General features: G+C 39.0%; 1 protein-coding gene across 1 annotated transcript; it reads right to left on the bottom strand.

Annotated features, from left to right (window-relative positions):
- Positions 1-719: 719 nt before the first annotated feature.
- Positions 720-26,150, bottom strand: LOC134320870 (desmoglein-2.1-like). The gene is made up of 14 exons (XM_063002504.1): positions 26,049-26,150; positions 24,018-24,176; positions 22,312-22,450; positions 21,133-21,302; positions 19,349-19,483; positions 18,012-18,197; positions 17,730-17,892; positions 17,345-17,681; positions 15,153-15,295; positions 13,992-14,213; positions 10,522-10,761; positions 3,179-3,303; positions 1,707-2,105; positions 720-1,595 (listed from the first exon to the last, which is right to left on the bottom strand). Exons 1-14 carry the CDS (start codon positions 26,148-26,150, stop codon positions 720-722), a joined length of 3,396 nt encoding a protein of 1,131 aa, XP_062858574.1.
- Positions 26,151-27,573: the final 1,423 nt, after the last annotated feature.

The raw sequence follows: 27,573 nt of genomic DNA on the forward strand, positions 1-27,573 counted from the left end.
ATACAAGTTGTACACTGACTACTCTAAGTTATATCCAAGTTTTATTTCTATAGTGTCGTCCCATGAAAAGATATAATAAAATATTTGCAGAAATGTAAGGGGTGTACTCACTTTTGTGATACACTGTATATGATATTTGCATAATGATACTAGATTCTAAATGCCCACATGCAGCAGAACTATATGCAGTAAAACTGAGATAAAAAAGATTTTAAAACATTGGTAATGCATTGTTAGTGCTGTGAGGACGTTACCTCAGACTGCTGGTGTTGAATTCACTTTTAGGTGATCATTTATAAGAATTGAACTAATTTGTTTAAGTTTTATCATTAGTATAAAAATAGCTTCAAGATTCAGTATAATGAGGACTGATTTACAGTAGTGCACTAGGAAAACAAGGGAGAGTGAAAAACATCAGGCTGTAGCAAAAGTCCTTTGTTAATCCACCGAGTTACATGAGCAAGTAGGTTCAAAGTCAAATACAAAAACTGCATTGTTTTTTTTTCTATATGAAATCCATTTCATGTAGTATTATTTGTTATATTATAGTTGCATAGTGATACTAAATTCCAAAGAAAAATGACCCCAACCAGCATTTTTTTTAAATGTCCACATGCAGTAAAATTTAGATAAAAAAGGTTAAAAATAATTGGTTATGCATTGTTAATGCTATGAGGACGTTACCTCAGACTGCTGGTGTTGAATTCAGATTTAGGTGATTATTTACCCATCGTTACAGAGCTCTCTTGAGATGACACTACTTTCTTTTCCTGCATTACAACTTCTTGTGCGCTGGGATATTCGTTTACAGAGCTCATGCTAATTTCGAAAGTGCCATTCTGTAACCCTGCACTGGGGACCATGCCCGGCGGCAGCGTTCCCTGGGAGACCTGGGCGCCTCTATCCACCAGCAACAGCTGCAATCTGGACAACTGAGTCGACTGAAGCATGCCTATTTTTATAGCCTGGCCGGGTCCTCCATGTGTTTCCACCAACATCACTCTATCTTCTCCAGTGATCGTACTATGAGCAGGAACGGTACCCTGAACCAGAACGGTTTCAGCCATCGGAGCTCCGTTCAGCACGTACACCCTTCCTTGGGTGAGTCCCACCGCGGGCCTCTCGGCCAGAAGCACAGTGTTAGAGACCTGTGGCTCCAACATGTAATACATAGGCTGCTGTTGCTGCACCATCAGTGTCTGGGCAGGCATGACGTCGACAAGAGTCTGAGCATGGTTGTTTGTAACTAGCATGTTCTCCTCTGTGTGCAGAGAGGTGGAGGAGGATACAGCTTGGGCAGCATGGTTGACAACGTTGCTGGTGCTGGCTTGGATGGACATCGATTCGGAGTTCATGAGGAGTTCATCAGGTTTTGGAGGAGGAGGAAGAGGTGTCGAGGCAGCCGTGGTGATCCTTGTGCCACCGCAGATCTCAGCCAGGGTGGTAAACTTTGGCCCCAGGTCTTTGAGAAACTCCAAATCGGGTTCGGATTCCAGCATACTGCAGCAGCCCACAGATCCAGCAGGCGAGCCTTGGCCTTCATATTCATATTGCAAATTATAGTTATCGGCGGTGCCATCCACCATCTGGCTCTTCTGCAACAGACAAGAACAGTGTATTCAGAAGTATTCAGACCCCTTGACTTTTTGCTATTCTACCAAGAAATTCAAAAGACTTTGAGGCCCAGTCATTTAGACTCCACATACCTCTGAGTAGTAGTGATACAAGAAGTCGTCTGAAAAGGCTATTCCGCTGTCATACTCCCCTCTCATCATTCCACCAGCCATCCCCTGATCCATACAAATCATTTCCATTTGACCACCGCCCCAGGTTTGACCACCGCCCCAGGTTTGACCACCTCCCCAGGTTTGACCACCGCCCCAGGTTTGACCACCGCCCCAGGTTTGACCACCGTCCCAGGTTTGACCACCCCCGTTCATGCCGTTCATGGATGCCATGTAACTAGCGCCCATTCCAGCCATGGTACCTCCATAAGTAGCTGCCCCATAGCCAGCTCCTGCTTCATAGCCAGCTCCTGCCCCAAAGCCACCTCCTTTTGTACTATAGTTCATCATCCCATCCATATCAGAGAGCATGGGCACATCCTGTCAAAGCAATAACAAAAAACATTCAGGAAAGGAATTTTGTGCTAGAAGTTGATCACAGAAAACCCAGTGCTCTAGTTTATCTTAGATTTGTGTTGCTCCAGTTAACCTTGGCTATGCAGTTTCACAGAATAAAGGTTTTACTGCAGAACGAGGCATATATACCGATCAGGCATAACATTGTGACCACATCCTTGTTTCTACACTCACTGTCCATTTTATCAACTCCACTTACCATATAAAAGCACTTTGTAGCTCTACAATTACTGACTGTAGTCCATCTGTTTCTCAACATATTTTTTTTGCCTGCTTTCACCCTGTTCTTCAATGGTAAGACCCCCCACAGTACCACTACAGGTATTATTTAGGTGGTGGATCATTCTCAGCACTGCAGTGACACTGACATGGTGGTGGTGTGTTAGTGTGTGTTGTGCTGGTATGAGTGGATAAGACACAGCAGCGCTGCTGGAGTTTTTAAACACCTCACTGCAGTGCTGGACTGAGAATTGTCCCCCAACCTAAAATATCCAGCCAACAGCGCTCCATGGGCAGCGTCCTGTAACCACAGCAGAAATAGATGAGCAATCGTCTCTGACTTTCTATCTACAAGGTGGACCAAATAGGTAGGAGTGTCTAATAGAGTGGACAGTGAGTGGACACGGTATTTAAAAACTCCGGCAGCGCTGCTGTGTCTTATCCACTCATAAAAGCACAACACACACTAACACACCACCACCATGTCAGTGTCACTGCTGTGCTGAGAATGATTCACAACCTTAATAATACCTGCTCTGTGGTGGTCCTGTGGGGATCCTGACCATTAAAGAACAGGGTGAAAGCAGGCTAAAAAAGTATGTAGAGAAATTTTTCAAACTATCCTTAACAAATATTTTAACACACACATGTCAAATACTGCATATATTTTGCCCTTAAGCCGGCCAACCTGTAGTTTAAAAAAATATTTCGCTACGTACATTCCCTGTTGCCATCACATAGCAGCTAGACGTTTTCATTAACTAAATAACATGAAGCATTAAATGACAATAAATAAATGGAGAAGTTTTTGATTGTACCCGGTCTTCTCCCTGCCCTTCTGTATTATATGCCATCAGGTGCTCTTTAGTATCAACGTTCATCTCGGCAAAACCCCCCATGCCTCCAGCTCCACACAAACAGGTCAGCAGTAAGAGTGGGATAACTGTGAAAACAAGTGGAATGATCATTTTAGTCTAAAATGTAATAGGAAAAAAACAACTATGTTAGATATCTTCAAAATTATACATTGTATATACAGTATCTCACAAAAGTGAGTACACCCCTCACATTTTTGCAAATATTTTATATCTTTTCATGACACAACACTATAGAAATGAAACTTCGATATAACTTAGAGTAGTCAGTGTACAGCTTGTATAGCAGTGTAGATTTACTGTCTTATGAAAATAATTCAACACACAGCTATTAATGTCTAAATAGCTGGCAACATAAGTGAGTACACCCCACAGTGAAAATGTCCAAATTGTGCCCAAATGTGTTGTTGTCTCTCCCTGGTGTCATGTGTCAAGGTCCCAGATGTGAATGGGGAGCAGGGCTGTTAAATTTGGTGTTTTGGGTACAATTCTCTCATACTGGCCACTGGATATTCAACATGGCACCTCATGGCAAAGAACTCTCTGAGGATCTGAAAGAAATAATTGTTGCTCTCCACAAAGATGGCCTAGGCTATAAGAAGATTGCCAACACCCTGAAACTGAGCTACAGCACGGTGGCCAAAGTCATACAGCGGTTTTCCAGGACAGGTTCCACTGGAACAGGCTTCGCCATGGTTGACCAAAGAAGTTGAGTTCACGTGTTCAGCATCATATCCAGAGGTTGGCTTCAAAAAATAGACACATGAGTGCTGATAGCATTGCTGCAGAGGTTAAAGAAGTGAGAGGTCAGTCTGTCAGTGCTCAGACCATACGCCGCACACTGCATCAACTCGGTCTGCATGGTCGTCATCCCAGAAGGAAGCTGACGCACAAGAAAGCCCACAAACATTTTGCTGAAGACAAGCAGTCCAAGAACATGGATTACTGGAATGCCCTGTGGTCTGACGAGACCAAGATAAACTTGTTTGGCTCAGATGGTGTCCAGCATGTGTGGCGGCGCCCTGGTGAGGAGTACCAAGACGACTGTCTCTTGCCTACAGTCAAGCATGGTGGTGGTAGCAGCATGGTCTTGGGCTGCATGAGTGTTGCCGGCACTGGGGAGCTGCGGTTCATTGAGGGAAACATGAATTCCAACATGTACTGTGACATTCTGAAACAGAGCATGATCCCCTCCATTCGGAAACTGGGCCGCATGGCAGTTTTCCAACACGATAACAACCCCAAACACATCTACAAGATGACAACTGCCTTGCTGAGGAAGCTGAAGGTAAAGGTGATGGACTAAACCCAATTGAGCACCTGTGGGACATCCTCAAGTGGATGGTGGAGGAGTTCAAGGTGTCTAACATCCACCAGCTCTGTGATGTTATCATGGAGGAGTGGTAGAGGATTCCATTGGCAACCTGTGCAGCTCTGGTGAATTCCATGCCCAAGAGGGTTAAGGCAGTGCTAGATAATCATGGTGGTCACACAAAATATTGACACTTTGGGCACAATTTTGACATGTTCACTGTGGGGTATGCTCACTTATGTTGCCAGCTATTTAGACATTAATGGCTGTGTGTTGAGTTATTTTCAGGAGACAGTAAATCTATACTGTTCTACAAGCTGTACACTGACTACCCTAAGTTATATCCAAGTTTCATTCCTATAGTGTTGTCCCATGAAAAGATATAATGAAATATTTGCAGAAATGTAAGGGGTGTACTCACTTTTGTGAGATAGAAATCGTGGTAATACATTCATTTTGATTGAGTTAATTCTTGAGCCGAGAGGGATGAGACTCCACCTTTTTAAATCTTCCCGAATCTTTGTCCGAAATGGTCCATAATTCTTTTCCCAGAGTTTGGAAATTTTCTTTGTCAAATTAACCACCAAATATTTAATCGATTTTGTGTTTCATTTTAAGGGATACTTATCAATAATACATGTGGTTGGCTTATAATTATACGCAAGGAGTTCTGTTTTCCTTATATTTATCTTATACCCACATAAGGGGCCAAACTCCTGAAACTGATTCATAGGTTCAGGTAAACAGTTAGTGGGGTTAGTCAAATAAACCAAAACATCATCTGCATATCAAGCAATCTTGTGTTCCACTTGCTTTATAGTAATACCTTGTTTAATTTTATTTTGTCTAATACTTTGGACTAGAGGTTCCAAATACAGTGCAAAAAGTAAGGAGACCAGGCACAACCTTGTCTAGTACCCCTCTCCAAAATATAAGATTCTGTCAAATTAATTCTGTCCATTAATTTTAATTCTTGCTGTTGGATTATCATAAAGCACCTATATACTTTTAATTATTGTTTTATGAAAATTAAATTTGTCCAAAACCTTATATAAATAGGTCCATCTAACACAATGAAATGCCTTTTCAACATCTAAACTTATATAATTGCCTTTACTTAGATTTTCTGAATATTATGCATGATATGTAATGTACCCCGGATATTGTCCTGTGTTTGTCGTTGATGTATAAATCCTGTTTGATCATTATGAATTTTATTCGGTAGGAATTTATCCAATCTTCTAGCCATTATTGATGTATAAAGGCAGTAATCCACATTCAATACTGATATAGGAGGTCTATACCATCCACAAGAATGTATCAATGTCTGATTGCCTCCCCTCACACTGCCTGGAGTATAATTTATGGCAAAATTTTTTGAATGCTTTTTGAATATTTTCTTGTTTATTTTGTGTAACATTATTTTTAGGATCCTTAATTGTATGAATTGAATTATTAGTCTGTTGCTTTCTTAATTGTCTAGATAATAACTTCAGTGATTTGGGACCACTTTCATAATATCTCTGTTTAGTAAACATCATCTTTTTCTGAATTTCCTGGGTATATATCATATTAATTTAATTACATATTTTCAACGATATTATTTTGCCTCTTAAAACTGCTTTAGCAGCATCCCAGACCACATGAGGCGACACCTTCCCATTATCATTGTCTTTCAAATACCATTGAATTTCCTTCTTAATTCTTAATACAAAAGATGGATCATTAAGTAAGCTTGAATTAAATTTTCATGTTGTATTTTTAGGTTTACATCCCAAATCCACTATTAAATACTGTATATTGGAGAGTGGTCACTAAGATATATGTATATTAAGCAGAGTAACCAAAGTATCATTTATCTTTCCCCTTATTAGACCGAACCTTTCTTCTTTGTCTACACATGTGTGTATTTTTTCTTGTGTATCTTATGAGAGATCAAGATTGCTACTCCTCGTCTATGTCCCAAACGATATGAAGAGAAATAAACCTGATCAAATCCCATTCTTCTTAACTTTTTATGCTCACTATCAGATAGATGTGTTTCTTGTAAGTATACAATTTGGGCATTTTCTTTTTTCATCTTAGATAATATTTTAGCTTGTTTGACTGGATTTAGTACACCATTGACACCACTACCCATTGTAATTGTTTAAGTTTGTCATCACGGCTTGAAAAATAAATAAATTTTATGCAAGTATATTCCCTGTGAAAAAAGTACCTTGTGGTAACTATAAACAGTAACAAAATCTCATACATAACTTTCTTCCAATGAATGGGTGTTTGCAAAATGACCCTTAAAGGAACTACTGATGGTCCATATTTGTGGAGGGAAATCCTTTTCTAAAGGGCCCTCCATCGCAACATAGCATTTATAGTGTTACAATTCCGACATTGTTTAATTCTTATTGTTGTATAGGAAAAAGAAAAAAAAACACAGAGAGAGAAAATCAGTCAGTATAATATTCACCACTGTGTCCTGAGAAAGGAAATAGGTAAAACCCGAGTTCAAAAACCACCGCATATATATTGGCCTGCACTCCCATGGAGAACAGAAAATATCCCTGTCTTTATTTATCCTCAACTTGACTTATGAATTATTAATCATTCAGAATTGCCTGTCTCCTGTAGGTGCGCAGCTGCTCTTTAAAACCCACAGTTTTTCTTGGTCGTTTTTCTCCTTGCTATTCTATTTGTCCAATCATCTCCCAGGCATATCTCTGTAATTGCTCCACTGGGCTTTCTACAGCGGTGCTCTTTTTGACATGAAAACCTTTCGCCTCAATACCCCTCTCAGCTTCTTCAATTACGGTGGCCGAGAAGTGCAAAACAAATTTACATTTCAGAAAACAAAATTACAAAAAAACAAAAACAAATTTACAACAAAAGCAAAAACAAATTTACAAGTGCTCGGGTACCCAGTGTTTGTAAATTTGTTTTGGCATATGTAAAAGTGTTTCAGCACTTGTAAATTTATTTTCGGCATATGTAATTTTGTTTTCTAAAATGTATATTTGTTTTGCACTTCCCGGCCGCACATATTTGACGGAAAAGGCAGGGACAATAAACCGGAAGTGCGTGTTGCTTACCTGCTGTCAATCAAACTGTTTCTCAGCGATAAAGTGAACGGAGTTTGTGATGGTGACGATAAACAAGGTTTTGTCTAGTTTGTGGAAATCATTTTATCCAGTTGACCCGCTATTGTTTTTCTTGTGGAAAGTTTTGTGCAGATGTTTAGACGTGGCGTGTGCATCTCTATCTACCGTCCGCTCTTCTAAACATCTAAGGAATTCCCACAAGAACAACAAAAGCGAAATAATGAAAATAATTAACACAAAATGGACAAAACATTGTTTATTAGGGACGGAACATTTGATACCGAGGCTTTAAAGCTTGTTTCACTTTTGTAACACTGGACTCAGTGTATCGGAGCTTATATTAAAGCAGCATGTGCGGGACTGATGAAGCTTTGTGCTGTGTTTTATCTCACTCACTATATAAGAGACAATCAAACCAGGGTTACCCACCGTCCTGTAACATACAGAATCCTTCTTTATCTGGAGACTAAACACCGCGTTCAGTACTGAACTGATACAGGACGCTTTGTTCCGTATTTTTATCAATGGGAGACGGTGTGGTGTATGAAACAGAAGGAAACTGCTGCTTAATTCATTATATTAAATAGTGTTCACTTTTATTCTTAGTAACGTGACATAACCTGTTTAATAAACCGCTGTATGTGTAGCACAGTGGGCGGAGTGCGTTGTTTTGCCTAAAATATGGTTCTGACTTATTATTATAAAGAATGAAAATAATAAATGTTAAACACCATAAATAAAACCTTTGTTCTCATGACTGTGTAAGGTCCCCCCCTGCTGCTATAACCAGCGCGCACACACACCGTTACTAAGAATAAAAGTGAACACTACTTAATATAATTCCCTCAGTCTCCCATTGATAAAAATACAGAACAAAGCGTCCTGTATCAGTTCAGTACTGAACGCGGTGTTTAGTCTCCAGATAAAGAAGGATTGTGATGTTACAGGACGGTGGGTAACCCTGGTTTGATTGTCTCTTATATAGTGAGTGAGATAAAACACAGCACAAAGCTTCATCAGTCCCGCACATGCTGCTTTAATATAAGCTCCGATACACTGAGTCCAGTGTTACAAAAGTGAAACAAGCTTTAAAGCCTCGGTATCAAATGTTCCGTCCCTAATAAACAATGTTTTGTCCATTTTGTGTTAATTATTTTCATTATTTCGCTTTTGTTGTTCTTGTGGGAATTCCTTAGATGTTTAGAAGAGCGGACGGTAGATAGAGATGCACACGCCACGTCTAAACATCTGCACAAAACTTTCCACAAGAAAAACAATAGCGGGTCAACTGGATAAAATGATTTCCACAAACTAGACAAAACCTTGTTTATCGTCACCATCACAAACTCCGTTCACTTTATCGCTGAGAAACAGTTTGATTGACAGCAGGTAAGCAACACGCACTTCCGGTTTATTGTCCCTGCCTTTTCCGTCAAATATGTGCGGCCGGGAAGTGCAAAACAAATATACATTTTAGAAAACAAAATTACATATGCCGAAAATAAATTTACAAGTGCTGAAACACTTTTACATATGCCAAAACAAATTTACAAACACTGGGTACCCGAGCACTTGTAAATTTGTTTTTGCTTTTGTTGTAAATTTGTTTTTGTTTTTTTGTAATTTTGTTTTCTGAAATGTAAATTTGTTTTGCACTTCTCGGCCACCGTATTCAATTGTGTTGTATAACCGTGTCCCATCTTTAAAAAGAAGTAGGGGGATAGGGGGTCTGTAACCTTATTTTCCTGTCCTTTAGGACCCACTTCACATCTGAGTATTCCTGTCTTTTTTTCATCACCTCCGGGGGGGTAAGCGTGATCAAAGTAAATTCTCTGTCCATTTACATGAAATTCTTTTTTCAACCAAGCTTTTCGAATGACCTCTTCCTTCATTCTAAACGTAGCAAATCTCACTATGATAGATCTCGGCTTGTCGTGCCCCACCGGCTGCGACACAAGCGCTCTGTGTGCACGTTAAATTTTCAATTCAGCGATGGGAATGCTGAGTCTATAGTGTAAAAGTTGTTCCACAAAAGTACAAACATTACCTGCCTCGGCATTCTCTGGAATGTTATAGATTCGTATATTCTCCCTTCTTGAGCGTCCTTCCTAATCCATCAACTTTCTTTCCTGTTGTGGCTGTAGTTTAATCATTCGGCCTAACACATAGTCCATGTTTAGTACTCGTGTTTCTATACGCAAAGTTTCGATACGTTCCTCCGCTTTACCAATTCTCTGATTTGTTTTGTTTAACTCCGCTTTAATGTCACCCAGTTGGTGGTTGTTCTCCTTTCAAAAGCTTTGAATCTCTCCTAGGATCGTTTTTAAATTAACTTCACTGTTTTCTGACTCAGCTAGTTGTTGTTGGCCACCATGCTGTTCCTGTGCTGCCATGTCAGCCGCATCTTTCGGTTCCCCTTTAGACATCTCCGTGGAACCTTGATTTCTGGTTCTCTCTCTGGTCATTGTCACCCCACTATTGCCGCTATTTTCATTCAAAATCTACTTTAATAATCAACTTTAAGTAGGGTAAAATGAAAAAAATGTCAGAGGAGTAACTGAACTACGCTGCCACTCTCGCCATCTTCCGGAAGTCCCCTGATCAGCTTTCTTAAACAACATCGGCACCCAGCCATACAAATGCTCTTTCACCTGAATGTGCACAAATTCCCATAAACATATTTCATAGTCTTGTGAGAATCCTCAAAAAAGTGGCTGTTGTTATAGCTAAAGGATCACATAAAGGTCATTCTATTGTAATACAATTTTTTTTAGAAATGGAATGTCCAACAAGCTCATGGTTAGGTGTCCAAATACTTTTGTCCATAATATGTATATAATCTTCTAGGGATTCACAAAAATAGACTTGGTTACACTCACATATGAACAGAAGCAGGCCTCCCATCATTGCCCTAATTGCCCAAACCCCAAATCTAGCTGAAGATTTTTGTAGTTTGGCTGCTCTGACAGCACAAGTGCTACCATCCTGACAGGTGCACACCTCCACTTTAAGTTTCTGACTGTCCGTACAGCCCAAACCTTCTGCATCAAAAATCTCCATTGTTAGTTCATACACCCCTGGCCACAGAGGCTCCACGGCATGGAAGCTTACAGATGTTCCTTAAAAAGAGAAACAACAGGTTAATATGTAGAAATCAGAGGTGAAACGAGAACTAAAATAATGTACTTAGGTAAAAGTAATATTACTTTAATGATTTTTTACTTAAGTACGAGTAAATAACTCATTTAAAAATGTACTCAGAGTAAACATTACTTAGTTACTTTTTTAACAGAAGGAGGGTGTGTCTCTTCTGTGTAATGCAAACAGGACAAGTGGATATAAATCTCACAATAGTTGTTTTTAATTAAAATGTAATAGAAAAAAACATGTTGATACAACATTTAAAACATTTAGGGATGTGTAATGTGTCATTTTAGTACAGACCATCCCATAAAACGTCAAACTGATTCTATTGAACGGCTCTTTAAAATGAACAAAAGGAACAGAGTTGTGCCTCTGGGAGTCGTTATACAGTATATAGAGTATCTCACAAAAGTGAGTACACCCCTCACATTTTCGTAAATATTTTATTATATCTTTTCATGGGACAACACTATAGAAATGAAACTTGGATATAACTTAGAGGAGTCAGTGTACAGCTTGAATAACAGTGTAAATTTGCTGTGCCCTCAAAAAAACTCAACACACAGCCATTAATGTGTCAATACTTTGTGTGGCCACCATGATTATCTAGCACTGCCTTAACCCTCTTGGTCATGGAATTCACCAGAGCTACACAGGTTACTGGAATCCTCTACCACTCCTCCATGATGACATCATAGAGCTGGTGGATGTTAGACACCTTGAACTCCTCCACCTTCCACTTGAGGATGCCCCACAGGTGCTCAACAAGGCAGTTGTTATCTTGGAGGTGTGTTTGGGGTCGTTATCGTGTTGGAAAACTGCCATGCGGCCCAGTTTCCGAATGGAGGGGATCATGCTCTGTTTCAGAATGTCACAGTACATGTTGGAATTCATGTTTCCCTCAGCTCCCCAGTGCCGGCAACACTCATGCAGCCCAAGACCATGATGCTACCACCACCATGCTTGACTGTAGGCAAGAGACAGTTGTCTTGGTACTCCTCACCAGGGCACCGCCACACATGCTGGACACCATCTGAGCCAAACAAGTTTATCTTGGTCTCGTCAGACCACAGGGCATTCCAGTAATCCATGTTCTTGGACTGCTTGTCTTCAGCAAACTGTTTGCGGGCTTTCTTGTGCATCAGCTTCCTTCTGGGATGACGACCATGCAGACCGAGTTGATGCAGTGTGCGGCGTATGGTCTGAGCACTGACAGGCTGACCTCCCAGCTCTTCAACCTCTGCAGCAATGCTGGCAGCACTCATGTGTCTATTTTTTTAAGCCAAGCTCTGGATATGATGCTGAACACGTGGACTGAACTTCTTTGGTCAAACATGGCGAGGCCTGTTCCAGTGGAACCTGTCCTGGAAAACCGCTGTATGACATTGGCCACCGTGCTGTAGCTCAGTTTCAGGGTGTTTGCAATCTTCTTATTGGCAATCTTCTTATATACAGCCCTGCTGCCCATTCACACCTGGGATCTTGACACGTCCCTCAGGGAGGGACAATGACACAATTAGGTACAATTTGGACATGTTCACTGTGGGGTATGCTCACCTATGTTGCCAGCTATTTAAACATTAATGGCTGTGTGTTGAGTTATTTTCTGAAGATATTAAATCTATACTGCTATACAAGCTGACTATGTGAGAGGTGTACTAACTTTTGTGAGATACTGTATATATTTACCAAGCCAAAAGATCCGACTAGCCATCGCAAAATTCACTGCAGCAGTTTCTCAGACGCAATTTTTTAGCGTTTATTTTACTCAGTAACAGATGTTATTTAAAATGTAGCGAATTACAATTCCTAATACAAAACATACTTAAGTTAAAGTAAAATTACTGGTTGTAAAATAAAAGTACAAGTACACAAAAAAAACTACTCAATTACAGTAATGTGAATAAATGTAATTCATTACTTTCCACCTCTGGTAGAAATGCAAACTAAAAGTGTACATTTGACAATAGAAGAATTATAATGGGTAATATTGGATATAAATTGGGTAATATTGGGTATCATTTTATAGATTTCTGCATTAATTAATAATTAAAATGTAGACTGATAATGAGACAGAAATGTTTTTTAAAACATTTAATGCTTTTATTAAACATTCAGTAGCTGGTAGAACCTTTATAGCATCATTATGTACATAAATATATATAAAATGCTTTTTTCCCATTTTCTCCCAATTTAGCATAGACAGTTTGTCTTCCACTGCTGGGGGATCCCCGATTTTTTTGCAGTTGAGGAGGGTTGCTGCTCACGCCTCCTCCGACCCACACACAGCCCTTAAAAGAAACCCTTTTCCACCCATGCTCAGATGCCTCTCTCCATCAATCAGGGTCCTTACACAGCGTTTAAAGACCCTGCCCACATATTCCAATCAGCCCTCCCTGCAGGCACTGCCAATTATGCCCGCTAGATGACGCCCAGTTGACCGGAGGCAATGCCGAGTTTCAAACCAAGGAGTTCAGAATCCCTTAATGAGATTACATCCTTCTCTTTGTCAAAGAACTTTACTCCATTTATGTTTTTTTTGATAATGAGTAATACCCCAGTACTGTTTGATGATACGGTAAGCAGCCCCATAGCCAAATTGTTACCACCATTGTTCTGATCTGTCTAAATACTTGCATCCTGCATTTTTTTAAATGACTCCTAGCTTCTCTATTATCTTCATTATTAGTAGTCTGAGGGCAAATTGTCTGGTACACCTGTTTTATTTAAAAATATATTTTAAACATTTTTCTTTATCTATGTTTTATAATAATGAATACAAACTTAAACAACAAAACTGGAAATCACTTGTGTTCTCCTTCACTGTATGTACATATGATGGGCAGCACAGTGGCTAAGTGGGTAGCACTGTCGCCTCACAGCAAGAGGGTCCTGGGTTGAATCCCCAGGTGGGGCGGTCCGGGTCTTTTCTGTGTGGAGTTTGAATGTTCTTCCCGTGTCTGCATGGGTTTCCTCCGGGTGCTCCGGTTTCCTCCCACAGTCCATGACTGTGTTTGATATAACCTTGTGTGAACTGATGAATCTTGTGTACTGAGTAACTACCGTTCGTGTCATGAATGTAACCATAGTGTAAAACATGACGTTAAAATCCTAATTAACAAACAAACATGTACATTATGATTGTATTATGGAAAGGAATGAATATTGTACAGTAATAGTTGAAGTGTTATTCTGTTTGCTTTACCATTGACAGGAACCATTTCCCACTTTCCTCTAGTCTTCTTCTCTATAAGCTTAAATGTATAAGGGTCTCCAAACGGATGCATATCCACATCATGTGCAGTCACATTTATCACTTTAACATCAGAACACACATTTTGATAGGTGCTGGTCAGTTCCGGACAGTGGTCATTTGCATCTTGCACCTTTATGGCTATCGTTCCAGTAGCTGTCTTGGGTGGCACATCTAAAAAAATAATTAATTAAAATAGATTGCAAACCGTGGAACATACACCGATCAGCCATAACATTATGAACACCTCCTTGTTTCTACCCACACTGTCCATTTTATCAGCTCCACTCACCATATAGAAGCACTTTGTAGTCCTACAATTACTGACTGTAGTCCATCTGTTTCTCTACATACCTTTTTAGCCTGCTTTAACCCTGTTCTTCAATGGTCAGGACCACTACAGAGCAGGTATTATTTGGGTGGTGGATGATTCTCAGTACTGCAGTGACAATGACATGGTGGTGGTGTGTTAGTGTGTGTTGTGCTGGTATGAGTGGATCAGACACAGCAGTGCTGCTGGAGTTTTTAAATACCGTGTCCACTCGCTGTCCACTCTATTAGACACTCCTACCTAGTTGGTCCACCTTGTAGATGTAAAGTCAGAGATGATCGCTCATCTATTGCTGCTGTTTGTGTTGGTCATCTTCTAGACCTTCAGCAGTGGTCACAGGCTGCTGCCCACGAGGCGCTGTTGGCTGGATAGTTTTGGTTGGTGGACTATTCTCAGTCCAGCAGAGACAGTGAGGTGTTTAAAAACTCTATCAGCGCTCCTGTGTCTGATCCACTCATACCAGCACAATACACACTAACACACCACCACCATGTCAGTGTCACTGCAGTGCTGAGAATGATCCACCACCCAAATAATATCTGCTCTGTGGTGGTCCTGACCATTGAAGAACAGGGTGAACGCAGGCTAAAAAAGCATGTAAGAAAACAGATGGACTACAGTCAGTAATTGTATAACTACAAAGTGCTTCTATATGGTAAGTGGAGCTGATAAAATGGACAGTGAGTGTAGAAAAAAGGAGGTGGTCATAATGTTATGGTTGATCGGTGTATATTTTATATAAGTTTATATGAAAAACCATGCAATAACTCAGGTTGTTTTACCCTTGTTTAAACAGAGTATTTTTGCTGTGTAAGTTCCATTGACCAGATATGGAGACTCTTGATCTGGAATCTTTGTCAGTTTAATTTCTGAAGTTTCCTCATCAATGGACAGCCAGTTGTCTGGATCAAATCCTTTGGCATACCTGTATTTGCAATTAAATTATAATATTTCATCATTATAAATTAATATATTGGATTAACTCTATATGTACAGAAATATTAGAAATATTTAAATTGATTACGTGCAGTTGTCATTTTATATTGAAAAATATCACACTACATGCAGTTTATTTTAAAGTTGTTTGAATGTTATTTTTGACCTGTATTAAACTTGATGCAGATATTTTTTTAATTCCCAGCATTGCCCCCCAGATTTTGTCATTGCCACTTTTCTCAAGGCTATTTTTTTTTTATTATCTCTGAACCAATCACAAAAACGTGTTTTGCTGTTCAGTGTGAAGTTATTTCCTGGCTTATTTCTGATTGGCTCTTTGAGTCATAAAAAAAAGGCAGACTGCTTCGAGCAGCTCGGTAACGCAGACAGGTTCTGTCAGTGTGAACAGGAGAGGTGATTACATAGGGCAGTTTAAAACACTTTTTCAAGTTTAAACTCACTTCCACATGGTACCGTTTGCTTAACAGGGTGATTCATTGCTTAATATTACTTACTTTTAATATATCATATATAAATATATTTTGTGCAATTGCACCTACAAAATACAACGCTATTAAAATAAAGAAGGAAATAATAGAGAAATATGAGAGTTATTGTTGTTTCTGCTAGATACATTTTATAAAAAAAAAGAAGGAAATGTATTATGGTGTTTGGTACAGAACACGTACTGTACTGAAATGTGATGTGTGTTTTTTATGTACAGTACTACTGTGTATTGTAATTTATTATTGTTTATTACAGGAATGTCTATTCTATTACTATTAAGATTTAAGGGAAAATATACTTGTATTTATAACAAAAAAGACCTTTTAAGACATTAGAAAGGTTAGGTAAAGGGTTTGGGAGGTCTGGCACGGATTAATTGTATTTACATTATTTCTTATGGGACAAATACAGTAGGTTTAACTAACAAACTTAAGAACAGCCCTTCGGAACCAATCAAATTCATAAGTCAAGGGTCTACTGTAGTTTGTTAGCAGTTAGCTGCTAATTAGTAGCAGCTAATCTGTCAGACTTAACTTTACTTGATACATTTCTGTATATTTTTTGTGTGAATTTTGCATTTAATTAACATACATTGTAGGAAAACCTATAACCATAATTTTCCGATTTAAAAAAACAACCTAACTTGCCAATGTCACATCTGACATCCCCCCCCCCAGGCAAAGCAGTCCAGAACCGGGGCTGATTCCCAGTATCTTTTGATAAAATGCAGTGTTTGGGGTAAATACCTAAAATCCTTGCAACTGCTCGTTAAGAAACGTCTTCTTAAATTACTAGGTTATTTGCTAACCTGTTTTTAGCTGTTACAAGTCTCATTCAATCTTGGTTAATAAACATTAACATTCCACAATGCTACAAATCCTCAATTACCCTTGTCCAAGAATTTCTGAACAATGCAGCTGTTTAGTATGTATACAGCTATTAATTTTTAATGTGTATTTATTAGTTTATATGGTAAAACATTAAACCATGTTTACTGTAAATACTTGTTAAAGTTACAAATCACTGCTTTGTTAATAAATATGATTGTGATCATTGCTAACACATGTAGCTTGCATTAATATAAGTTATGATTGCTTGTGTAGCTTGTAATGTAGCAGCTAGATTTCATCAAAAATTTATAATAAAGCTGAAAACAATATATCTTGTGGCTCAATTTTCTCCCCTAATCTAGTCGTATCCAATTACCCTGATTGCGTTACACATCACCTCTAGCGATACAACCCTCCACTGCTAACTGAGGAGCTTTACAACTGACGCACGCCCCCTCCGACACGTGTGCAGTACCGACTGCATCTTTTCACCTGCACGTGCACGAGTTCATATGCGGATCAGCTTTGTGCACGAAGAGCCACACACTGATTAGCATTATTCCTTAACTCTGTGCAGGCGCCATCAATCAGCCAGCAGAGGTCGTAATTGCACCAGAGGTTGTAATTTGTACTTTGAGTTCAAAGACAAATTAGTTAGTATTAGCAAACTATGTATAAAATAAAATGTATTTACAACTTACCTTACATTTTCAGCAAGCTCTCCAGTGTCACCATCCAAAGCAGGAAAGGACCCAATGACCACAGGAACTTTAACTTCCTCTGGGTTCTCTGACACAGAAAAGTCCTTCACTGGCGGTGAATACACTGGACCATCAGGTAAGTTGTTCACAGCTATTTTTACCGGATAGCTCTTTCCACCTAGAGGTGGCTTTTTGTTACCAGGTTTAGTCCCTGGTTTAGTTCCAGGCCTAACACCTGATTGAAGACTGACACCAGGGTTACCTCCGGCACCAGCACCTGCACCTGCACCGGCACCGGCACCTGCACCTGCACCTGCATCTGCATCTGCACCTGCACCTGCAAATACACTTACATCCACCGCAGGATTCACATCTACTCCTACACCTGTTCCCACCCCAGTTCCAGCTGCTGTCTTATCCGGGGATCCTGAAGCTCCAGGATTGTTTAGATTAATGCCTAGTGATAAAGCAGTTTCATTTATAAAAGGAGCTACATTTGAAATGGATAAACCAAGGTCCAGATTTTTCACCTTTTCAAAATCCACAGGCTTCACACAGCAGTCATGGTTGGAGAGTCGACAAACAAAAGATAGAGAGAACAGAGAACATGAGTAAAAAATGCTGAGTAATAGTTAAAGTGTATGAGGAATTAACTGAGGCTATGTACCTTGACAAGCTTTAAAATGCCTTCATTGGTTTTAGGGTTCGTCTCTATAGTAAACATTTCGTCTTCATTACCACTGATTATGTCAAAGACAGCCAGCCAATTATCAGAGTTCTTCAAGTCTACATCCAAAGCTTTGATTCTCATTACAACCACATCAGCTGTTTCTTCATCAACAGAAGCGCTATACTAATTTGGGGAAAAGAAAGAACATTATTACAAATACTTTAAAAGCATTACAAAATTTTAACATAAGCAGATGTGTAATTATATTTGTAAATAATTAAAAATACCGGATATTCTGAATGAACTACTCATAAACCATGGTTTAATATTCACATATACACTGATCAGCCACCTTCTTGTTTCTACACTGTCCATGTTATCAGCTCCACTTACCATATAGAATCACTTTGTAGTTCTACAATTAGTGAGTGTAGTCAATCAGTTTCTCTGCATGCTTTGTTAGCCCCCTTTCATGCTGTCCTTGGAAGGGACCACCACAGAGCAGGTATTATTTATGTGGTGGATCATTCTCAGCACTGCAGTGACACTGACATGGTGGTGGTGTGTTAGTGTGTGTTGTGCTGGTATGAGTGGATAAGACACAGCAGCGCTGCTGGAGTTTTTAAATACCATGTCCAATCACTGTCCACTCTATTAGACACTTCTACCTAGTTGGTCAACCTTGTAGATGTAAAGTCAGAGACGATCGCTTATCTATTGCTGCTGGTTGAGTTGGTCATCTTCTAGAACTTCATCAGTGGTCACAGGATGCTGCCCACGGCGTGCTGTTGGCTGGATGTTTTTGGTTGGTCCAGCAGTGACAGTGAAGTGTTTAAAAACTCCGGCAGTGCTGCTGTGTCTGAGGGGTCCTGTGGGGGTCCTAACCATTAAAGAGCAGGGTGAAAGCAAGCTAAAGAACTATGTAGAGAAACAGACAGACTACAGTCATTAATTGTAGAACTATAACGTGCTTTTATATGGTAAGTGGAGCTGATAAAATGGACAGTGAGTGTAGCTTTTAAAACTTTAAAACTATCTTTGTACTAAACCAAGGCATTATGTTACATGCTTACAGTACATTAAGTTCATTAAGTACTGTGTGTTTAGTAAATTATTGGGATTTCTACACCTGTAGACTGTAACTGATGGATGTTTAGTATCACTGTGTTTAGTAGAGACATGAACACTACACTTGTTTATGTATTATTAGTTCAGGTAGAATTAATTTGTACAGTAATCAGATAAGAACAAAACAAGTTTTATGAGTAATTTATACAGAAATCTGAGTCATTTGGAACTTAATCACAAATTATTTTGTTTGCTTTTTTTGTTACCTCGTCTTTTTCAAGAGTAGGAACATTGTCATTGATGTCCGTCACTGCAATCTCTACTATACCAATTCCTGTATTGCCTTCTGGGGCACCAGCCAGATCCACACCTTGTACTATTAAGGTGTAGTGATCAAGAGTCTGAACAAAATAAATAAAAAGAGATGACGTGTACTGCCGTCAGATCCTTTTTGTTTTTAATAATACTGCATTTTTCATTTACATTTATACTCCACTCAATAACAGCATTTGTTTAAAGATGAATACTGCTTCACTTCTTACTCGGGAACATATTTCAATGAATTCACATCTAAACTGGTCACTGATTATTTGAAAAATGGTTACAAATCGACTAGAGAAAGCAAAAGAACATTTCCCTTGAAATATAGGCATCAGCTTTGAGGGCCACTTTAATTCATTAATGTATTTATCTTACAAAATTTTAACCTCCAATTAGAATGATAAGCACATTGTGAGTTCACAGTTGGTTGATTTATTTGGTTGCTGCTGCAAATAAGTTTTTAAGGGGTTATGTTGCAGGCCTCCTGGATGATTTCAACATTTTTGAAGTGAGAAGTTTAGGACTACAGTTTCCATTCCTGTCATAGACCAACTCATTGTAGAAATGCAATCGGAGGGAGAGTCTAAAACTCTTAATGTGAAAAAAAGTTTAACATAGCTTAATGTACTAAAGAAACTTTTCTCAGTTATTACTGATCATCTGATCAAGTTCTTTACACTGTGTTCCAGAAAGAAAGAAATAAGTTTTACATTTAGCTTTTTTGTTCCTAATTAAACTTATTACAGTGGTACCTTGAAACTCAACATCAATTGGTGCTGGGAGAGGTGTTGAGTTTAAAAGGTGTTGAGTTTTAAGGTATTTTTTCCATAAGGATGTATGGGAAACCTATTCATGCGTTTCATGGTCCCATGGACTTGCATATACCTTATTTTAGGCTAATGTAAAATAACGGGGTTGTTTTGACACTTATACACTTATATCTATAATACAAAAACAATGAAATAAAATGCTGATCCTTACAATTTCTCATAACCCTGGGCTGTAACACAGGTTTAAAAGTGAATCAGAAGAAAAATCCAGTTGAACACATGTGGAGCTTTTAGAGTGAATTTGACTTATTTCACACAAATGCAGATTCGCCTCATATCTGCACTTTGATCGTGTTTTAATGCACTGCTCAAGCCGTGCACTGAACAAACTTGAGTTTAAGAGAAACATTGAGTTTAAGGGTACAAATTTCTCAACAAAGGTATATGGAAAAAGCTTAACGTGACTTATTGTACTAAAGTTTGTTTGTTTGTTTATTTGGATTTTAACGTCATGTTTTACACCTATAGGCCACATCCACGACAGATACTGCAGCCACTCGTAACACAAGATTCACCTCACTTGCATGTCTTTGGACTGTGGGAAACCTGAGCACCCAGAAAAAACCCACGCAGACATGAGGAGAACATGCAAAATCCGCACAGAAGGAACCTGGACCGCCCCACCTGAGAATCAAACCCAGGACCTTCTTGCTGCGAGGCGACAGTGCTACCCACTGCTTTTTAAATAAGCATTAAAATGCGAAGTCTAAAAAAAATTGTGTAGTGAATAACAGATTAATAGATAGAAGTCATTTAAGAAATGAAACTAGAAGATTTTTAGGAATCACACGCCAAGATCATCTGAACATTGACTTGTAAATTGTTTGTTCATATAAATAAGGCTAGTTAGAAGGCAAACATTCAGAGCAAAAAGGCTTTAAAGCTTTACCAGCACTTACCTCTCTATCCAGTGAGCGCTCTTTAACATATATCATTCCACTGTCTTTGTCAATGCCAAACATGGGTTTGGAATCTTCTGGAAATTGCTTTACTATGCTATATGCAATTTCTGCATTGAGTGTTCCACTTTGGTCTGCATCATCAGCAGTTATCTTCAACACATGGGTTCCTGCAGTTTCATTAGAGGCATATTAGTATTAACTTATGTATGTATTTACTGCTTGTGTTTGTTTATGAAGATTAAGTTGAATCACCTGTTTGCAAAGGTTATGGCACAGAAAGCAGCAAACACCATTTAGAAGGAGTGTCACTTACTATAGCCAACACATGTTGAGTAGCCACATTTTTATATGATTTAAACATGTTTTTGCACTTTTTCATATATTTTTGTTTATGTATTTTCTCCCCTTTCAGCGTATCAAATTACCAATTGCATTATGCTTTCCCTCTACTGACGCTGATCCCCGCCCTGATTGAGAAGAGCGAGACTGACACATGCCCCCGTCGACACGTGCAGTAGCCGACTGCATCTTTTCACTTGCACAAGGCATAAAGAGCCACACCCTGATCAATGCATTATTTCTTGACTCTGTGCAGGTGCCATTAATCTGCCAGCAGAGGTCGTTACTGCCTCAGTTATGAGGAGTTTCTATCCGGCTCCCACCCTGTATGAACAACAGCCAATCGTTGTTCATGTAGGTGCTCAGCCCAGCTGGATGGCAGAGCCGAGTTTCAAACCAACTAATTCGAAATGTAAGCTCTGGTGTGCTAGCGCAGTGGTCCCCGAGCTAGCTTCGGGTCCGCAAGCTTTTTTTTTACCAGGCCGCGCAGAAAGAATGAATAATTAGAGATCGCTAGAAAAACAGTTTTCACTGCTTCTATTTCGGGTGTTATTGTCTTATTGTCACCCCTAGGTGGGAGCAGCATCTCGTTGCAGTGAAAACAGCTCAATTTACATAGTTTTTGAGCAATATTATTAAATAATATTACATAATATTAAATCCTCCCTTCTATGCCGGTCCGTGAAATTATATCTTATATGAAGATATATAATATATATATATATATATATTATATATTAACCACTGTGCCAACTGAGCGCCCTTGTTTTTGCACTTTACAATATTTAACTAAATTAGCTAAAGTGTACAATCTGCATAATGGTTTATAGTTCATACCTATTGGTCTACATTCTGGCACAGACACTTGGAATTTTTTGAACTTTGGGGGATTGTCATTTTCATCTTCAACCAATATTTTTATCTGAATTTCTTGCTCGGCCAAAGTTCCATCATTGTACTTCGCAATCCCGGTCAGCTACAAACAAACAGTACACATGTAATACAACAGTTTTAAGGATTAGACATGAAGCTTAGAGACATGAATCACAAATCACATATACACTACTCACAAAAAGTTAGAGATGTTTGGCTTTCGGGTGAAATTTCAGGATGAACCAAAAATGCACTCTAACCTTTACAGGTGAACTTAATGTGACCTTCTCTAAACTTTTGAATGCACATGTCCAACTGTTCAATGTTTCAGTACTTTTTGCACAACTTCTCTGCTGTTCTTTAACAAGGAGCTTAACAGCAAAAATCACAGGTGTTTGAATCATGAATTAGAATTGGTATTTAAACAGTCCTGCTCATCATGCTGTTCACATTTTGACATCATGAGTCCAAGACGGCACCTAACAATTGATCAACAGTACCTCGCCATTGCGAGGCTTCAAACAGGATGTTCTCAACGGAAGTGGCCTCTGGGCTTAGAGTGGCACAGAGTGTCATCAGCAGGTGGAAACAGAGATACAGAGAGACTGGAGGAGTCATAGAAAGGCATAGGATGACCCACACTGATGACCGCTTCATTGTGAACAGTGCCCTGTGGAACCGGATGATGAATGCCACACAACTCCATGCACATTTAAGGGAGGTGAGAGGCACCCAAGTGTCACGTCAGACCAATCAAAACCATTTACATCAGTGTGGTCTGCATGCTAGACGACCTGCAAGGGTACCTGACCACACCACCAGGCACAGGCGTCCAGGCATCACAGGCACCAGTGGGCCTCAGTGCTGTTCACTGATGAAAGTCGATTCACGCTGAGCAGAAATGATGCCCGCCAACAATGTTGGAGACATCAAGGAGAGCGCTAGACAAGCCTTTGGTGGTGGTGGTGGTGGTGGTGTTACAGTGTGGGAAGGTGTGTCGAGTCAATACAGAACTGCCCTACACTTGAATAACACAGCCCATACTACTTGAATAACATCATTAAACCAGTCATTGTGCCTCTGCATGAACAACACAGGCCTAATTTTATCTTCGTGGACAACAATGCTCCAGCTCATCGAGGTCGCATCATTAGGGAACGGCTGCTGGAGACTGGGGTACCTCAAATGGAGTGGCCTGCACTTTCTCCAGACCTGAATCCCATAGAAAACCTATGGGATCAGCTGAGTCGCCATGTAGAGGCTCGTAACTCTGTACCCCAGAACCACAATGACTTGAGGGCCGCCCTTCAAGAAGAGTGGGATGCCATGCCTCAGCAGACAATATACTGACTTGTGAACAGCATGAGACTTTGTTGTCAAGCTGTAATTGATGCTCAAGGGCACGTGACAAGTTAATGAGACATTGACATTTTTGTTGGGGTATACCCACCACTGTTGTTGGCTTTTGTTTCAATGAATTGTTTGAGATGAGGAAGTCACCATTGCATGCTTCTACTTAAATGCCCTACTATCATGATATAATATCACTGTAGCGTGAACTTTTTACGTTTTCCATAAATTTCACTTGAAAGCTAAATATCCCTAACTTTTTGTGAGTAGTGTAACAGTGTACAGTGATGCATTTGAAGAGAATAATAATTGTTACTCACGTTGTACTGTGATATTTCCTCTCTGTCCAGAGGATGTGTGAGAGTGATAAAGCCAGTTTTGTGGTTGACATTAAAAACGCTGTACGGCTCCTTGTCAGCACCGTGCCCTCTAAGGGCGTATGACAATTGCTTGCCGTCATCTTCTTTATCAGATCTAATCTGCAAGTGAGTGATTACTAAATCAAAATTGTGTTTTCCACTTGAGGTTTAGAATAGACTTGTATATAAAGATATATACATTTACTGTAAATGAGTGCTGTATGTTTACACATATTTGTATAAAATCTGGAAAATGAGGTGCTCAGGTGGTGCAGTGGTAAAACATGCCAGCACACCAGGGCTGACATCTCAAACATCTCACTAGTCTTGCTAACCTTAGCCAACCTCATATATATACACAAATCAGACAAAACATTAAAACCACCTCCTTGTTTCGACACTTACTGTCCATTTTATCAGCTCCACTTACCATATAAAAGCACTTTGTAGTTCTACAATTACTGACTGTAGTCCATCTGTTTCTCAGCACGCTTTGTTAGCCCCTATTTAATGCTGTTTGTCAATGGTCAGGACCACCACAGAGCAGGTATGATTTAGGTGGTGGATCATTCTCAGCACTGCAGTGACACTGACATGGTGGTGGTGTGTAAGTGTGTGTTGTGCTGTTATGAGTGGATCAGACAAAGCAGCGCTGCTGGAGTTTTTAAATACCGTGTCCACTCACTGTCCGCTCTGTTAGACACTCCTACCTAGTTGTTCCACCTTGTAGATGTAAAGTCATGGCTGGATATTTTTGGTTGGTGGACTATTCTCAGTCCAGCAGTGACAGTGAGGTGTTTAAAAACTCTAGCAGTGCTTCTGTGTCTTATCCATTCATACCAGCACAACACACACTAACACACCACCACCATGTCAGTGTCACTGCAGTGCTGAGAATGACCCAACCCAAAGGGTCCTGACCATTGAAGAACAGCATGAAAGGGGGCTAATAAAGCATGCAGAGTAGCAGATGGACTACAGTCAGTAATTGTAGAACTACAGTGAGTCTTGGAATTGTAATAATTTCTGCAAGTGATTAATTCACATTTACATACAATATTACTACCTTTGTTAAATCAAAATATACAGCAAAACCCATTTTTAACAATGAGATCCTTCATTTAAAACTAATTTTACCATTTTAAAACCAGCTTCGAACTGTGTTTTACATCGTCGTTTCGAAACACCCATTTACACGTCATAGCCTACCTAAGGCTTGAGGTTGTGCTGAAGAATTTTGAGTTAGTCTTTCTTCTTTATTACTCTGTAAACATTCTTGAAATACAACCAGTTCCAACTGTAGCAAAACAGCTCAGAACACAATACAACCATCAGCATTTTTGACAACAGGGACATTGTTGTTGGGTTTAAATGCCTCACCTTTGTACCACCAAGCATACCTCAGTACGGTTGAATCATGATTAAATTGCTGTATGTACATTATTCAACCATGCAGATTATAACATTTTCAAAGAACCCACACTATACTAAAACTAATCAATAAACATAAAAAAAGACCGTTAAAGAAATCCCAAGACTGTTTTTAAATGCTTTTTTAAACGTTTAGATGCGATCTAAATTGTACACACATCCTTGTTTTCAAATAAAAATAATATCTAGATTTGTTAATACTGATTATTCACATTATTGTTAAAAATGTTCACAAGCAGATTATTACTTATATTTTCCCCCTAGAAGAACATTAGCATTTCAGTCTGTACATGTAGAATGTCCTTGAGAATGCTTTTGATTTACTACACACGAGCTGTTAAAATGTCTATGTTTAAAAACCTTTAATTCAGGTTTACCCCCCTAATTTCTCAAGGCCAAATTTGTACCTAACATATTTTCTCTAAAGTCTAATTTAACACTAAATGACAATTTTCAGTCATTTTAGAGTAACTTAAAACTTTAAGACTTTTTCTTGGAGTCATTTAAGAAAGAAGTAATTACAAAATGGTGTAATAAATGTATTAAATAAAGAGTGCTTACTTTTGAAATGGCAGAGGTTCCATAGTCGTAGTTTTCTTTTATTTTAATTGGTGGGATAATCCACTCCCGCTTTGGTCTCTTGGATCCATCTGCATTTTTCATTGCCTAAAATATTAAAAAAGTATCTTTAATGAAATAGAATTAGTCTATCTATCTATCTATCTATCTATCTATCTATCTATCTATCTATCTATCTATCTATCTATCTATCTATCTATCTATCTATCTATCTATCTATCTATCTATCTATCTATCTATCTATCTATCTATCTATCTATCTATCTATCTATCTATCTATCTATCTATCTACCTACCTACCTACCTATCCTGCTTTTGATCCCCAGCTAGGGCGGTCTGGGTCCTTTTTGTGTGGAGTTTGCATGTCCGTGTGAGTTTCTTCCGGGTGCTCCGGTTTCCTCCCACAGTCCAAACAGACATGCAAGTGAGGTCAATTGGAGACACTAAATTGTCCAAGACTGTGTTTGATATAACCTTGTGAACTGATGAACCTTGTGTAATGAGTAACTACCATTTTTGTCATGAATATAACCAAATGTGTAAAACATGATGGTAAAATCCTAATAAACAAACAAATAATTAATACCTTAATCCATACAATTACATTTCATGTTTTATTGTAAGAAATTACTTCTGCGCCCCTAAAAGGAGGCTCATCTAACAGTGTTACTTCTTTAAAATTGATATTACCAGAAATATCAAGACTATTGACCAGCCCTATGATCATTACATGCTGGAGTATGGGCTATATGCATGGGGGAAATGCTTTAGCATTTTTGAAGAACAGTGCTTGAGTGTAACTCAGTCAGCTACTTGGTCCAACAGTTTGTTACATACCAAATGCTCACCAGTGAAAGGGTAGAACTCCATAAGCTGATGCAGCACTATAAAAAGACTTAAGAGTCAAACAATAAAAAATAGAAAGTAACATAATAGTTAGATGAAGAGGTACTGGTGGGCCCAAACAGTTGGGTGGATTTATTTTAATAAATGTTAATTGATGGTATAGCACAGTTTTCTTGTAGATGTTAGCTATTAATACATGTGCAAATACTGCGGCTCTGTCAGTGTTTTCTTATAAAACACTGTGTGGGGCAGAGGTCAGTTTTGACGTGATGATTTAGGTGATGCCTGGGGCTCTTTCCATTGTAACTGCTCAGTGTGATAAGCTTATTTAAAAAACTTACAATAACATCAGACATCAGTTTAATAGAGATTGACTTATGCCTTTGAAATCAGCATTTTGTCAGTCATTGATATTCAGAATGTTTAGTTCTTTACTTTTTTAGATTACAGTGATGGTAAAATTATAAATATTGTTATATATTTGTGGCAACCTTTCCATATTCCAGCATGACTGTGCACCTGTACACAAGTGGGCTGAAAATAGTCCTGACCTTAACCCAGTTAAACGCTATTGAGATGAATTGGAACATTAAACATGGTTAGTTTTATTTAGTTTTAGTTGTAACTTCTTCTTTTGAAAAACACCCTACATAAGCATACA

This window comes from Trichomycterus rosablanca, chromosome 9 (genome assembly GCF_030014385.1).
Source record: "Trichomycterus rosablanca isolate fTriRos1 chromosome 9, fTriRos1.hap1, whole genome shotgun sequence".
In the NCBI taxonomy this organism is placed as follows: domain Eukaryota; kingdom Metazoa; phylum Chordata; class Actinopteri; order Siluriformes; family Trichomycteridae; genus Trichomycterus; species Trichomycterus rosablanca.

Coding starts and splice junctions, on each gene's coding strand:
- LOC134320870 (XM_063002504.1), bottom strand. CDS start 26,150: ATGAAAAATGCAGATGGATCCAAGAGACCAAAGCGGGAGTGGATTATC. Junction 18,198..19,348: donor CTACTCTTGAAAAAGACGAG/GTAACAAAAAAA, acceptor TCCCCAAATTAG/TATAGCGCTTCTGTTGATGA. Junction 15,296..17,344: donor GAGCTTGCTGAAAATGTAAG/GTAAGTTGTAAA, acceptor TTGCAAATACAG/GTATGCCAAAGGATTTGATC.